The sequence below is a fragment of the Vidua macroura genome, chromosome 1, assembly GCF_024509145.1.
Source record: "Vidua macroura isolate BioBank_ID:100142 chromosome 1, ASM2450914v1, whole genome shotgun sequence".
NCBI classification, from domain to species: domain Eukaryota; kingdom Metazoa; phylum Chordata; class Aves; order Passeriformes; family Viduidae; genus Vidua; species Vidua macroura.
Genome location: NC_071571.1, coordinates 142200686 through 142215735, shown reverse-complemented (window position 1 = coordinate 142215735; position 15050 = coordinate 142200686). Strand labels below are relative to the sequence as shown.

The 15050-nt window shown below is 39.9% G+C and overlaps 1 protein-coding gene across 1 annotated transcript in view; it reads left to right on the top strand.

Moving 5' to 3' along the window:
• DERL1 (derlin 1) overlaps positions 1 to 15050 on the top strand; it is a 16423-nt gene extending 1373 nt beyond the window's left edge. The window contains exons 3-9 of the mRNA XM_053987684.1: positions 1240 to 1351; positions 4528 to 4592; positions 7163 to 7189; positions 9166 to 9261; positions 9920 to 9972; positions 11207 to 11317; positions 12401 to 15050. Of these exons, the coding sequence (XP_053843659.1) occupies positions 1240 to 1351; positions 4528 to 4592; positions 7163 to 7189; positions 9166 to 9261; positions 9920 to 9972; positions 11207 to 11317; positions 12401 to 12539 (603 nt within the window). The 3' untranslated portion in view covers positions 12540 to 15050. The remainder of the gene's footprint in view (positions 1 to 1239; positions 1352 to 4527; positions 4593 to 7162; positions 7190 to 9165; positions 9262 to 9919; positions 9973 to 11206; positions 11318 to 12400) is intronic.

Below are 15050 nucleotides of genomic sequence, written 5' to 3'. Positions count from 1 at the left end.
CAGTTTCTGTAAGTGTCAGAAGATGGACAAATGCAAATGGGCAGAAATTGATGCACGGGAAGTTGCACCTGACCTGGGTGACCATGCACTGCAGCAGACTGACCAGGGAGGCTGTGGAATCTCCCTCGCTGGAGTTATTCAAGAACTGTCAGAGTGCAATCCAGTGTCATGTGCTCTAGAATGTCTGCTTGAGCAGGGAGGTTGGCTCAGATCACCCACTGTGGTCCCTTTTAACGTGACGCATTCTGTGATTCTGTAATGAAGTGCATTTGTACCTTCTGGTTTGGAATTTGAAAAAGCTTCTGTTTGCGATTGTCAACTTCTGTGCTTAGATATGGTCCATGTAAGCTAACAACTGATGCCTCGAGGTGTCAATAGCAATATCAAAAGTGGTCTCAAACTGGACATATTTTTCCTTGCACTGTGATGTTACAGGTTCAGTGTTGGGGAGAGCACTCATTGGAGGAGCTCAAAATGAAGGAAGGGGAAAGATTTAAATTTTTAAATTTCTGTTATATCATCTCATTGTATCTTCACTGAAGAAAGAAAAAATAATTTAAGCCATGACTCTCTCTCTATACCTTGATTCATGTATTGTTCCCAAGATTTAGTAACATAAATGACTGGTTTTTCCTCTAGTTCTGTTTTTCCTTCTTGAACTGTGATGTTCAGGATCCTAATACTCAGTTTGTAAATGTTGCTGCATTAAGAGCTCATTCATGAATGACCAGACATTTTCTGTCTCTGCTATGTGCTGTCATGCAGTTGGCTATGCCCAGTATTCATAGCTGGGAGACTGTCCCAGAGCAGATCCCAAATGCTCAGAGCAGCACGTGCTGTCTGGAATGGTACACTAAAGGCTGTGAATTCTTTGGCCTCTGTTCAGCAGAGAAGAATGGGTTTTGTATGGCTGTTTTTTAAACATGGTAGCATCCTTGCCAGCGAATCTCTTTTGCACTGCATTAAAGACTCACTACTGCAAAGATGTGATGGAAAACAGTTTGAAAAGTTGTGTGATATTTCTGGTGTAGTCTTAATAGCTTTGCTTTGCTTACCAAATTGAAGAAAACACCCCAACTAGAAAAGCTGCTGAAGCAGGAACAATCGATACTTGGGCTATTTTTAATCTTCTTCTTGATATTCCAAGTCATTATCAAGTAATGAAAGTAAATAAAAAGCTTGTGCACATCAGTTCATTCTGCAGTTTATGAATACAGCTTTCTCTTTTGATCTTGACAGATCTGGCGGCCGATAACGGCGACTTTCTTCTTCCCAGTGGGACCTGGAACGGGATTTCTCTACTTGGTGAATTTGTATTTCTTGTATCAATACTCATCACGACTAGAAACAGGTATGTTGGCCATTAAATTGTATGCCCCTGGTGAAGCCTGCCTGGAGCTGATAAGAGATGGCTCATCTCTGTGCCAGCTTATGTTGGTTAATGTGAAACTGCTCTGAAAACTGATTTTCTGTGGCTGGCTCCTTCCCTTTGGCCATTTAGGATCTGAACTTGATACTTGTTTCAGTAGGAGGACCTGGTGCTTTTAGTTGCTGGATTTAAGGAAGTGAGACAGATTAAAAGAATATTAAAAGAGTGAGACAGATTAAAAGATGATGTTTACCTCTGTGTTTTTGTATCTGATGCTTTTTATCAGAGAAGGATGATAGAGCATAATGTAATAATAGGCTTGTCCATTGGGAGAAAATAACATCAGTTTTTTCTTGTTTTAATAGGGATGCTTATTTGTGTTATTCTGTTGTCTGTGTTGAATTGAGAGATACCTCCCTCAAAGAAAGTCTGACCCTCTGCCTAACAGATATGTGGAAAAGCTAAGAGACTAGAAGGATTTTCAGTTAAGGGGAAAAATTAAGTGAAAAACAGATCAGATAATCGATAATTTCTCTCAAACAGAGGGATTGTTGGTACAAGGTAGCTTCAAAACTGGTTTCCTTTTGCACTGCTCACTTCATTAAACCGAGACAAAAATTGCTTTAATTGACATAAATAATTAAAATATTTGCAAAGCCAGACTCCTCCTGAAAGCCTTTGTGAGTAAGAATTTCAGTATCGTTCTAATGGAGTCTTAACACTGATGGTGTAAAGGGGAATGCATTGGAAGGTGATGTTGGGAAGTCCCATGAGAGAGGAGATCCCTGCCATTCAGAGAGTATTGTGGAATCACATTTAAGTCTTAAAAAGAGTGGTAGGGAAAAGCAGGAGTGGTGCCAGATTGTATTTGGTTGTTTTCTTAGTAAAAAATAAGTACTAGTTTAATAGCTAGAAGTGGTTCCTGCTTCCTTTTGAGCCTTTCTGCGGCGGTTTATGAGTACATGAGAGTGCTGGCAGTTCTGACTGGGCACAGGCAGGTGTAGTAAGAGTTCCTGGTTAATTATGCAAATTAAAAGACCTCACTGCTTGTAGATATACTTACAAAATGCTCTAGTTGTCTGTGCTGTGGCACAAATCTCATGAAAGAGAGTAAATTTGTGCTGTACAACAGATCTGGATTTTGAAACAACGCAAAACAAAAGTCATTTGTGTTGTTTGAACCAATGCATTTCTTTTATCTTATAGTCATTTTTCTGGGTATAAATGAAATCCTTGGTTAGGTTAGCCCTTTCTCTGAAAAAGGCCTGAATCCTTCTGTAGTTGGAAGGTATATAAGTTGCTGAAAGTGTTTACAGGTGGAAGTCTGCATTGGTCTGTGCCTCCTGTTGTCTGTGAAACTGAGAAAGTAAACGTCTATTTTCAGCATTGTGCATGCTTTTTGAGCATACACTGCTGCTGCCTGCCAGCTTCAAATTTAGCTGTCAGAAATATCTGTATGGTTCTGTGCTGTTTCCTAACAGGCTGACCTGTAACTTCCAAAGGAAAGGGAGATTGGTGTGTTTTTGTTTTGCTTTGGTTGGTGAAGAGCAAATATCAACAGAGTAAGCAGAAAATGCAGAGCTCACTCCCCAGCTGTATGAATGGTGAGATTATGGGTCTGCAGCTCTTCCCAGATGACTGGATTATACCCCGGGCTCCACAGAAGGATCCATGGGGTACAGCTCACCCAATACCTGTGCTGAGCTTTCTGGCAGTTTGTAGTCCAATTTCCTTAGATGTTCAACGAAAAGTCAACTTAAATGGTTGGTCTAAAACTCTTGTTAGCAATCTCGTAGATAATGAAAAGAGAAAAAATTTAGAAGAATAATAATAGCTTTGATTTCTTCCAGTTTTGGAAGGATTCCTGAGCTGGCATTTCTACAGTCTAAGTCAGCTTCTTCTCTTTATTTGTTTTTATTTGTTGTATGGCAACAGTAAGGAAAAAACTTTCAGTTTCTGTAGTTTTACAACATTAACACTTTCTGATATATTTTTCAAAATACGTTTTTTTTCCTGTCATGCAATTTGTATGGCTGAACTTAAACAATAAAACTGGTATTTTAGTAATTTTGTTTTACATAGGCTATTCTAATGCTTAAAAGTATATTTTCTTCCTTTAAGAATACTTCTATGAAGCTGAGCAGTGCTCACATTAAGCAGTGGCATTCTTTCTAGGCATTTTGATGTTTAATTAGGAGCATGTAATTCAGGTTGTCCGTGATGTGCTGTGTGTGTCACTGTCATTCCACTGTCACTGTGTTTCACACCCACTGGTCTGGGTCTTTTTCAGCAATATTCTCAGGCTTTCCTTTCCTGCCTGGGTTTATATGAAAGTTGATGGAAGTCTTGCGTAGATGCTGAGGTCTCTGTCAGCCTTTTGCCACAGTTAGCAAGAGTGAGAGCCTCAGCTTTTCATGTTTGCAAGGAATTGCTACAGGGTTATTTTTTGGTACTTGTATCTGTCAGGTCTCAAACTCTACTGAGCATCTAAAGATCATTTCATTTTATATGACCTGCAGGGAATGTTACTCTTATTATTTTTGTTTCCAGTATCCTGAAAAATTGACACACATTTGGAATGGTGAATTAGACAAGCAAGTACAGCTTAGAAGGAATAGAATGTGCTGCACATGTGTACCCTCCTTGTCATGGGTACTAATTTTTTTCTGGAGTGTAAAAACCATTGCATCTCTTGAGTCTGATGAGATGATGCAAAGAGGATGCAATTTGCCTGAGTAAGGGCTGGTTTTCACATGACTCAGTCATTAAACTTGGTATTTCTGCTTTTGCTGTGCACGTGTATTTCCTTATTCTGTGCTTCTAACCTGCAGTTTCATATGAATGATGGGGTCCATTTTTGAAACTCCATTTTTGAAATCTTATGTAGTTAAAACTACTTATCTCCAGAGTCAGTGTGTTCTTTTTTAAGTATAGACACTGCTTGTGCTCTAATGCAGTAGGCTGAATGTCTTATTTTTCAGCCTGTAGGTTGTTCTAAGGCTTTTTAAAATTTAAAAAATACTTGTAGACCACAGAGTGCATGCAAAACAACTGTTATAAACTCAGCTTTATTAGACTCTGAAAAATAAAAGTTGTCCTAATTTTTAAGCAAAATTTTAGTGCCTTTGATGATTCAAAATGATTCTTTTTATTTTCAGGGGCTTTTGATGGAAGGCCAGCAGATTACATGTTCATGCTCCTGTTTAACTGGATCTGCATTGTTGTATCCTTCTCGTCATCAAACTTTGAGAAATATTTTGGTTCTCCTGTTCCCACCTGAAGTATGTTCAAAGACCAGGTTTTATCAAGGAACAGTTTTAAAATGGAGTAAATGTTCCCAGAAGAATTTGTAACCTTCCTGAAAAGGTAGCGAGTGGCTTGCAGGGAGAACACTTAATGATATGCTCACATGAGTGTGCAGTGTGGGGACTGGAGCTCTGCCTACACAGAGCTGAGCACGTGCTGGCTGAGTGTCCCTGGTGCTGGCTGGGTTGCTTTGCTGAGCTGCTCTTGTGTGGGCTAGCACTGAATTTAGTGTGTTCGAGCTGCCATGTGCAAGAAGGGCTGATCACTGCCATTCCCTGAAATTCTCTCCCTGAAAAGGAGAGATCCTTTACCTGCTGGGTACAAGTCATCTGAGTCTGTGAAAGCACTGTTGTGATATCTTCAGAGAAACAACTTCCTGAAGAAGCTGGGCTTGTTGGTTTGGGAATGCTGGGAAACATTTTTGTGGGCTGTGCTGTACCACCTGAATTTTCTTTTAGATCTTGAATACAAAACTGGGAGGAGTTGTTGATAAACCAGGTGGTTTTGTCACCATTCAGAGGGATCTGTAGAAGCTGGATAAATGGGCTGACCAGGAATGAAGCTCAGCAAAGGGTAATGCAGAGTCCTGCTCTTGGCAAGGAGCAGCCTCAGGTACCAGGACAGACCAGACTGACAAAGCAAAGCATCTTCCAAAAAAGGCCCTGGGTGTCCTGCTGGACACAAAGTTGACCACGAACCAGCAATGTGCCATTATGGCCAAAGTGGCCACCAGCCCCTGGGCTGTCCTAGGCAGAGGATTGCCTGCAGGTTGAGGCAGGTGATTACTCCTCTCTGCTCAGCCTTTGAGAGATGTATGGGGGCTGCACCCAGCTCTGGGTTCCCAGGTACAAGGAAGACATGGGCATACTGGAGAGAGTCCAGTGAAGGGTCATGAAGATGATTAAAGGGTTGAAGGATCTGTCACATGAGCAGATGGGAGAGCTGGGATTGTGCAGCCTGGGGTGTTGTCATAGAATCATAGAGTAGTTTGAATTGGAAGTGACCTTGAAAAGTTATCAAGCCCCCTGCAACAAGCAGGGACGCCTTCAACTAAATCAGGTTGCTCAGAGCCCCATTCAACCTGACCTTGAATGTTTCTAGAGATGGAGCATCCACCATCTCTCCAGTTAACCTGTGCCAGTGTTTCACCACCCTCATAGTAAAAAATTTCTTTCTCACACCTAGTCTGAATCAACCTTTTTTTAGTTTAAACCATTACCACTTGTCCTATTGCAAAAGCCCCTACTAAACATTTTTGTCCCCCCACTCTCTCAGCTTTCCCTAAAAGAGAGGTGTTCCATTCCTCCAGTAATTTGTGTGGCCTTCCTCTGCTCCCACTCCAACAGGTCCATGTCTTTTCTCTGCTGAGGGGTCTGGAGCTGGACACCCAATTCCACAAAATGAAGCACAGGAAATTCCATTTAAATGTGAGAAAGACCATTTTTACTGTAAGGGCAGTGAAATACTGGCATGACTGGCAAGAGGGGGTGTGGAACTTCCATCCTTGGAGTTGCTCCCTTTCTGTCTATGCTGTTGCTGCCTCCACGTAGCAATTTGCAGTGGCACAGCAGGTGGAAAAAAGGAAGGGGTGACATCGATGTGAACCAGATACCAGGAGAACTGGTGTATAGAAATGCTTTATCAATACATTATCTCTAGTTACATTCCACTAGGTGGAGGGAATTGCTATTCCTGCTAGTCCTGTCGAGCCACAGCTGTAACAAGATGCTTTTAGTTACATTGTTATGAAGATGAAGGTTTTCTTTATGATAGCAGGCTGTTGGCCGTGAGCATTTAATTAATCTAATTATGACTTGACTTTCAAACTGGTCATTTAAAAGCTTCTAGTTGTTTGTTCCCTGCGTGATGTAAGGATCAACCTGGATGCATGATCTGGGAAAATGCTGGATGCCATTTTATATGTATTTATGATCTGTTAAAAGCATCCTGATGGTATTAAAATAATTCAGTGATTATTTCTACTCAGCAGTTACTACAACAGGTTCTTTGAGCTCCAAGGTGGGAGAGGAGTATTAAAAGCCTGCATTGATGCACTTTAAGAAATCACTTCTTTTCTATGACTCATTGGCAATATATTGGTATTTTTTAATGATCTGGTGTTTCTTTAGTTAGAAAACCAAAATGTCAGTGTTAAACTAATGAAAGAATACAGTTGTTAAACTTTAATGTGCCTTTATGCAAGGACTGATTGAGTCTGTAGCTAGCCAGTTTCATCAGGGAGGAAAAGCCAGTGCACCCATCAGCTCTTGGGGTAATGACTTCAGGTGGGCACCTGAAAGGCTGCCAAAAAGCAGTTATTGAAACAAAATTTGTACATTTCTAGATCATTGGAATTTTTAATCTAAACCAGTGTAGTATTAATTCTGAATATTAAAGATCTTTGCATGTGTGTTCTGTGTGTCTGCAGCTTTTTATTGTTGTAGTCTGTCAGGTTTTTCTGCATTTTCCTTCATGGTGCAATGACAGATAACTGGCTTGGTAATGGACATGCAGGTAAGTGTGGCGCAGTTTCTTAGATAATAATTTTACAAAACTTTATGACTACTTGATGACTTTATAGAGGGCATTATTGACTGATCTGCAGAACGTAGTTAAGCTAGGCTGTTCAGATTATACCAGAATAGGCTGCTGTGTGTGTATTGTTAATTTTTCAGATTGGGTTAGCCTCAGCTGAAGGCACAAGCTTGGATCTGACTGCGCATCTAACCTAGTTAGGGAACCGAGAAGTAAAAATTGTGTCTTTGTGCAGTCAGGAAGTGCTTAGACTTCTACTAAAATGGACACAAGATGTCATCTATGCACTGTTTCTCTTTTAATGAATGTAGATCTGCTTCTTATTTTTCTATTTAGAAATGATTCTTGGGTTTATTAATCTTCTCAGATTTAGTTCAGTATGCCTTTTACTTGCCAACAGAAGATTTTTTTGGTAAAAAATAAGCTTCAGTTTGAGACCAGAACCATGAACTACAAAATCCTCACAGGAATGATTAAGATAGTGGTCTTAAGAACTGGTTTCAGTGAAATAATAATTATCTCGCCAAATACTAAGGGTGAAAATTGGAAAGTGTGTTTTGGGCACAACAGAGTGTCAGATAACTGCATGTCTTCAGTCTGCCTCTGCTGTTCTCATCTTCATCTGTCTCCAGCACCTAAAGACTGCACCAATATCTGCAGTTTTCCATACAGAATTATTGTTAGCATTTATTAGATCACTTCTCTGGTTCCTTGGTAGACAAAACCAGTGATCATGTATCTCGGGTCCAGAACGAATTGTGTTAAGGGCTGTCCACAACTTTATACTTAAACTTTTCTGTGGAGAAGATACCACAAATTTTTGAAAAGCATGCTGGAGTTACCCACACATTGTACAAATTTTAGACTGATTGTGCTGATTTGTGTATTTTTAAAGAGGCACTTAATTTTTTTTATCTCTATACAAAGTATTGATTAAAGAAGAATCAGTTTTTTGTTATAAAAGTGTGGTTTTTTCTTAAAAATAAGAGGGTTTTTACTTGTCTTGAGTGGCCTTTGTTGAAATTCAGAAGATAGAGTAAGATAGCTAGCCCTCTATACCTAAGTCAAATGCATTCAGATATTAGATACTGTTTTTTTTTCAGTAAAATAAAAAGAGTTTTAATAAAACCTTTAAATAAGGTTCTTGTGTGGAGAGTCAGAGTGCACTGTGGGGCTTGTGAAAGGCTGGATTGATATTAGGATGCCAGCTTTAATTTGGAATCTGTTAAATAGCATTACCCCTGAAGGGATGAGTTTTAACCTCTTTTCCAAGCACAGGAGCTGGTAACGGCATTCAGCCAGTTCGTGGAAATGTTGCTGGTGCAGCCTGCCCTCAGTTCAGAAATCAGCAGATGGCTAAAGCAGGGCTTTGTGTTTATTTCACTAGAAATAGTCCAGTCAGTCAAAGAAGTGTTTGAAATAACCTCAGCTCCTGGCGTGGAGCACAGGTTCACTCCAAGCTCTACCAAGGCTGGCTATGATACCCTGCAGCACAGAGCACCTTCCCCCTGTGGTGCTCTCAGGAGGATGGGGACATAGGTGGCAGTTGGATGGATAACACTTCATCTGGCATGTTAGCCTGGCCCCAGATTGAGAGTGTTTGGGTTAGTGCCCTGAAATGATTGTGGCACAGGTACAAGGCTCACTGTTGGGGGTGTAGGTATGAGCAGAGGAGCTCCCTGAAGCTGCTCTTTCACTTGGCACAGGTTGGAGCCCTTTGCTTTGGCATGGTCATGCAAAGGAGAATGAACAAGTAGGTTCTCCTCCTTAACTTTCCCAGTAGTTTTTGAACAGACCCAGGGCACATATCGGAAAAGATTCTGGGGCAATCTGAAAGGACTTTAGTGATGTACCATGCTTACAAACCGCTTCTGTCACATAGCTCCTCCTACCTCTTTGAGTTTCTTGTGCTTCTGTGAAAGTCATGGTAACTTTGTCTTTTTTAAACGTTGCAGTTGCTGATGATTCCACTCATCATGTCAGTACTTTATGTGTGGGCCCAGCTGAACAGAGACATGATTGTATCATTTTGGTTTGGAACAAGATTTAAGGTATGTCACATAGTATATTGGAAATATTTCTGCCCATAAGGTGCATGTGTAGTGGGTGAGGGGCAAAATAGAAGTATTTTCTCTTATAAAAGCTGTCTTGTACTCTCACACAGAATACTCCTTGAGATGCAGCAAAGACAAAGTTCATAGTCTTCCATGTGGTATCACTCAGTGTGTCTCTACTGAAAAGATGTCCTGACAATTCATTGTTCTGAAAAAAAAGGAAAAATTCCTGATAAACTTTAGCCTGGGTAAAAGCTGAATGTAGTGACAAAATGTTGGTATTTTAAATTGTTTTTTCTCTGTGTGACCTTGGCTGTTTCTGTCAGATCTTATAGAGAAGACTCTTTTGATAATTTCTAGACCTTTTCAAAATCAAAAACTTTAGAACTTTGTTCCAGAAGCAAACTTGCTATGGAACATAGGGTTCGAAAGGCACGTTTACTTATAATGTTTGAATATGTTTTGTCTAAAAATGTTAGTGGTTGCTCAGTTTGGAGTGACCTTTTTAGATTGAATCTGCTTAAGTTAATAGATCAGGACCTGTGTAATGCCTAAAGCATTGAGAATATGATCATGCTTATTAGTGCAGTGGGAAGTTGAGAGCAGGTTTACATCCTTAACTTGTACTTACTCTCTCCACTGCATTCTTTTTCAGGCCTGTTACCTTCCATGGGTTATTCTGGGATTCAACTACATCATTGGTGGATCGTATGTATTTACTTATATGGCCAATTTGAAGTTATAAAAGCTTTTACAGCTATTTAACTTGCTGCTGAATTTAGGAGTAATATTAAAACAAGAAGCTTAAAACTACATAATCTGACTGATAATGCTCAGTGTCACATGGTGGTCATTTAACATAAAAGCAAAGAGGAGATGTGCATGTGAGAACTAGAGAACAGAATGTAGGTGAGGGGGGAGTAATGAGAGATTGGTGTATTTTCTAGTAACTCTGTGCATTAGGCCTTCTCCATACTAAGAAAGTAACACACACTAAAAAAAAGATGTCATCCCCTGGAACCAGCCATCATTACTGGTTTTAGAAACAAGTTTAGCTTGACTCTGATAGTGCTGTTACTTCTTTCCCTCACAGACTTGTCCAACCTGATCTTTTTTTTTTTTTTTCAGTTTGTTAAACAAGGGAAAATTGCAATAAGCCCACAGCGTGCCATATTAGCACTTGTTGAATTTTTTGGTCTCTCTTGGTTTTGTTTTGTTTTGTTTTGTTGTGGTTTTTTTGGTTTTGTTTGTTTGTTTGTTTTGTTTTTGTTTTTTTACTAAACCCCTTGATACAGAAATCCCCTCTATGCAGTGTGGGCCCCTTCACTGGGGCCCTGCACTGACTGGGGTCTCTTGGTGCTGCTGTAGCATAATTAGTGACAATAACAAGTTTATGGTTGAGTTATAAAATGAGGAGATGGTACAGCAAAACCAAATTCCCTTTTCTGGCTGTGCCTCCTACTGACTCATCTGTGACTTGTGAAAACTGCTTGCTCTTACATACCTGCTGTTTCTATGCATGACAGAAGATACTCAAGGGCCTCCAGTCAGCAGTGCTTTTACAACACTGGGAACAAAACAGTTCAGTAGAGCAGGAGACAGGTTGTCCAGTGAAAACAGCAGTAACTTCTCTAGCTCTGCAGATGATTATTTTGGGCACTAATCACTATACGGTCTAATTCCCCAATGTAAACAAGTATTTAATTGTGTTTTCAATACAGAATGTAGAGAAGGCTTGGAAGGGAGGGTGGAACAGACTATTGATGTGTTGGCACAGGAGGTTGACCCTTCTAAAGAAGTGGCTGCAAAATGCTGAGGACAGGGAAGTTTTCTGTGTGTCACGACCCTGGCAAATCCTGGTGGCAGGTGAACAGAAGATTGTCACTCATTTACTTTCAGAGAAGACAGCATGTGAAACCATTCTTTTTCTTTTGTTTTACAGAGTCATCAATGAGCTGATAGGAAATCTGGTTGGACACCTGTATTTCTTCTTAATGTTTAAATATCCAATGGATTTGGGAGGAAGGAATTTTCTGTCCACACCTCAGTTCCTGTAAGCTGACTTGATTCTTTACTTCACTATTTGTTTGGTCCAATTTTTTGTATGGTTCATCAGACATATATTTGGTGGGATCGTAAAGTGTAAAATACTTTGCCAAGTCAACCTTCTTCAGACTCTCATACTGACTGAGCTGGTGAGTCATAAAAAATGTTGAGTTACTTGTAAATGGCCCATGTGAGAGTTCTTTGTTGCCCCTTGGGATGGCTTATGTCTTTACCCACTCTTAAGAGTGAGAGTAAATGTCATAGTTCTGCTGTTGAATTAAGCTGCAGTAAAGAGAACACCCTAACAATTATCATATGGTGTATAAAAGAAGTTTTATCCTGTAAATGATCTGTTATCTGTATCCCCATGTATTGTTATAGTAGCTACCAGCTCAGCAATGTTTGACACTAATACTCAGTTGTTCAGGGCTATAAATGATTCTGCTTCGCGGTCTGTACCAGTCCCCCTCACTGGGACTGCAAGTCTTGGTTTTTGAGGTGCTTTTTCTTGAGATATCTTCATTGTTTTGGCATTGAAATACTATGATCAGAAGCCAAAGTTTGTAGTTCAGTTGCCCTTGTCCACATAATTTTGGGCTGCAAATATTTCTCCTCTATCAAACTTTAGTTAGCAACTCAGTTAACTCTTTTCATCATATAAAATGTTGAATTACAGTTATACTTTCTGTACAAGTTTCAATGAATAGGGAAGCTTTATATTCTAATTCTGTGCTTGCAAGCCCATCTGGTAAACCTAATTTTCCATAAAGATTAGAAGACAAGGTTGTTTTTTAAAATGTCTTTTAAGGTGGTTACAGCTCTAAAACTGCCCCCACTATTGTTGCTTCTGTGCAATTCTCTTGTTACCATACCCTTCCCAGAGATTGAAGTTTCCCAGTGTTTCCATTTGTCAGTGTGCTGAGGGCTTAGATTTGGAAAGAATTCCCTGAAATTCTACTGGGAAAAGCCAGTTTTATTACAAAGTGTATCAGCTAAGAGGAAGTGCATGGAAAAGTAGAAAGCACAGCCTTGGCATTTACCTGCAAGGTCCATCTGTTTCTCTAACTCCTCCTCCTCTGGTTTGTCCTAGTTACCGCTGGCTGCCAAATAGGAGAGGAGGAGTATCGGGCTTCGGTGTCCCTCCTGCCAGCATGAGAAGGGCTGCAGAAGATCAGCAGGGTGGTGGAAGACACAACTGGGGCCAAGGTTTCCGGCTAGGGGACCAGTGAAGAATTCCTGCCCTTGGAAAACAGCAACTCTTCTGTTTCAATTGGACGTAGAACTGACCGTTCCTGATGCAGAGCATGCTTAAGAACTGAGCTCTCTGCAGTACTCTTGGATTTAACTGATTAGAAAGAAAGAATGTTTCTGGTTCAAGAGCAAATTAAAAACTCTAGAAGGAAAACATGTAGATCTTGCTCCAGTTAGCCAGTAGTGTCCAGTGTGATTCTGCCATTAAAAATAAGCCTTCTTTATACAGTATTGTCTGTCACAACAGAATCCATTGGCTCTCCTGTTCCATGATGTGATGGCACAAGCTAGCGGTATTCTATCTTGCCTGGTATGTTAAAAGCTTTGTTGGCCACAGTAAAGTAAGAATCTAGTGTGAGGCAGATGCCTCAAACAAGCCCCCAAGTTTAGGAAGCTGACATTTTCCATAGCTGTGCTTAAGTCCCAGGGTCTTTGGAAACATTACTTAAATGATATCTCTCTGATGCATTCATAAAGCAAATTGCAAATGTTTCATTTCTGTTATTAAGCTGTGTTTTGAGCAGAGCTGTTCCTTGCCATGCAGCATTTGTCATACCTGCTACATCATGGGCTGGGCAAGGCTATGGATTAGAGGGCTTTTGTTCGAAATGGCAATAACAGATACTCACAGAATTGAAATCTCTGAACTCTTCATGACATGTTACAAAGCTTGTTCCAGTGAAACTGAAGTCTGGCATGTTTTTTCCCCCCCCAGATTTGAATTCTTTGCTTCAAGGTTTCTCTTTTGATTGCCAAATTGGGTAGCCTAAATACTGCTTAAACTAGAAAATGTAACATTGTTGTGGTTAAGGGTACTGACTGCAGCATTGTTTAACTGAATCTTCAACTTTATCTTAAAAGCTTTAAGACATCTAAGAATCAAAGCTGGAAATAATCTTTTGCAGGGTGAAGATACAATATAACAGGAACTGCAAGACTCTTTCATTGTCAAAGAAGAAATTGCATACACTGTTTATTAGCATCTGTACTACTTTTGGTAAAAATTTTTGACATGGAAAAGGGAATGATTCTGTACAGTAGTTTTCCTTGCACTGGGCTCCCATGGGCAGAGCTTGTGGCTAAGATCCAGGAAGCTGTAATGCCAGCTTGTTACTGACTCACTGCATGCTCTTGAGCAAACTTCTTACTTATCTCAGTTTTCCCAGCTGTAAGGAGGACTCGTGCATGTCTCACAGCATTCCTACAAGACAGCTGTCCCTGACCTCCCTAGCTGGGAGCTGCTAGTGAGCAAGTAAGGCTTAGGTTTACATAAATCCAACAGCTAGGAACACAATTACTCTCAGCTTAACCAAGACTAAGTCAAAATGTAGTTGCTCACTTTTTGTTTTGTAGTCGAAGGAGGAAGAGTGTTGTCAGTAGGATAAATTTCAAGTCTGACTGAATTGCCCTTTAGCATTTCTCTCTTTTTTTTACTGTTTAGGTGGGGCACAGAAAGCTGTTCTGCCCCAACTTAGGTATCTCAGGTAACTAAGTAGGTGAAGTGAATCTGGGCTGATTTCTATTACTACTTTGTTTCTTCACTAAACTTGGGTTCTGAAGGTGTAAAACTTGTAAATACTAAGTGATGCAAAGCTGAGTGGAAAATAAGCAGTTAGACTGGAAATCTGAAAAAAAAAAAAAAACATGTTCCATGTCTTCAGTGCAACTCAGTTATGTTGATTTGGCTCGTGGAGAAATGTAGAAAACTGGTAATGATTATACTGTGTACTTAAGTTTTATAGGAACTTGGAGTTTAGAAATCACCTGCCATTTTTATCTGTTTGGTGATGAATTTTAAAGATGCTCTTGTCTCTTTCTTTGTGTAAAAATGGAAGGTAGAAAAGAGGAGTGTAGTGTTGTAAATACAGATTTATTGTTGACCAACAGCTATTACTTGATGTGGACTTGAATAGTCTGAGAATCATCATTTTGATAGGGGTCTTTTTAGTCATATGAATTTCACAGTCTTCAAAGCATTTGTCTTCATTTTGAGTCAGGACCCAACTTTTAAGTGAAGATGCAATAGTTTGTGATTGAGTTAAACCCCTGGCACACTCAAACTGCAGAATATCTCTGTATGGAAGGCCCAAAGGAAGGCTTCAGTGGGAGAAAGCACAGCAAAAGGCATTGTAGTGGTCCACTGTACTGCATGGGGTCTTGCGTTAGGTACGTCCTCCTTCTCTAAATTAAGAGGAAAAAGTTTGCAAGGAAAATAGACTTCTTATATACATTGATTAGCTTCTGAGCTGCTTCAGGTCAGTTTACTTTGTTTATGGAAAATTCACATCAGAATTCCATATTACAAGCTCAATTAGTTTGTTTCTCAGTTTGTCGCTTGACCTGAACTGCTCTTTGTCCTCCCACATACATTGATAATGGCAGTCTCTTGTTAAAATGAGTACCTCCTTTCTTATTTTGTACAGATAATTTCCCTTTTTGTAATCAATTTCTGTTGGCAAAGTTTTAAATTAAAATTTTAATCTCTGTAA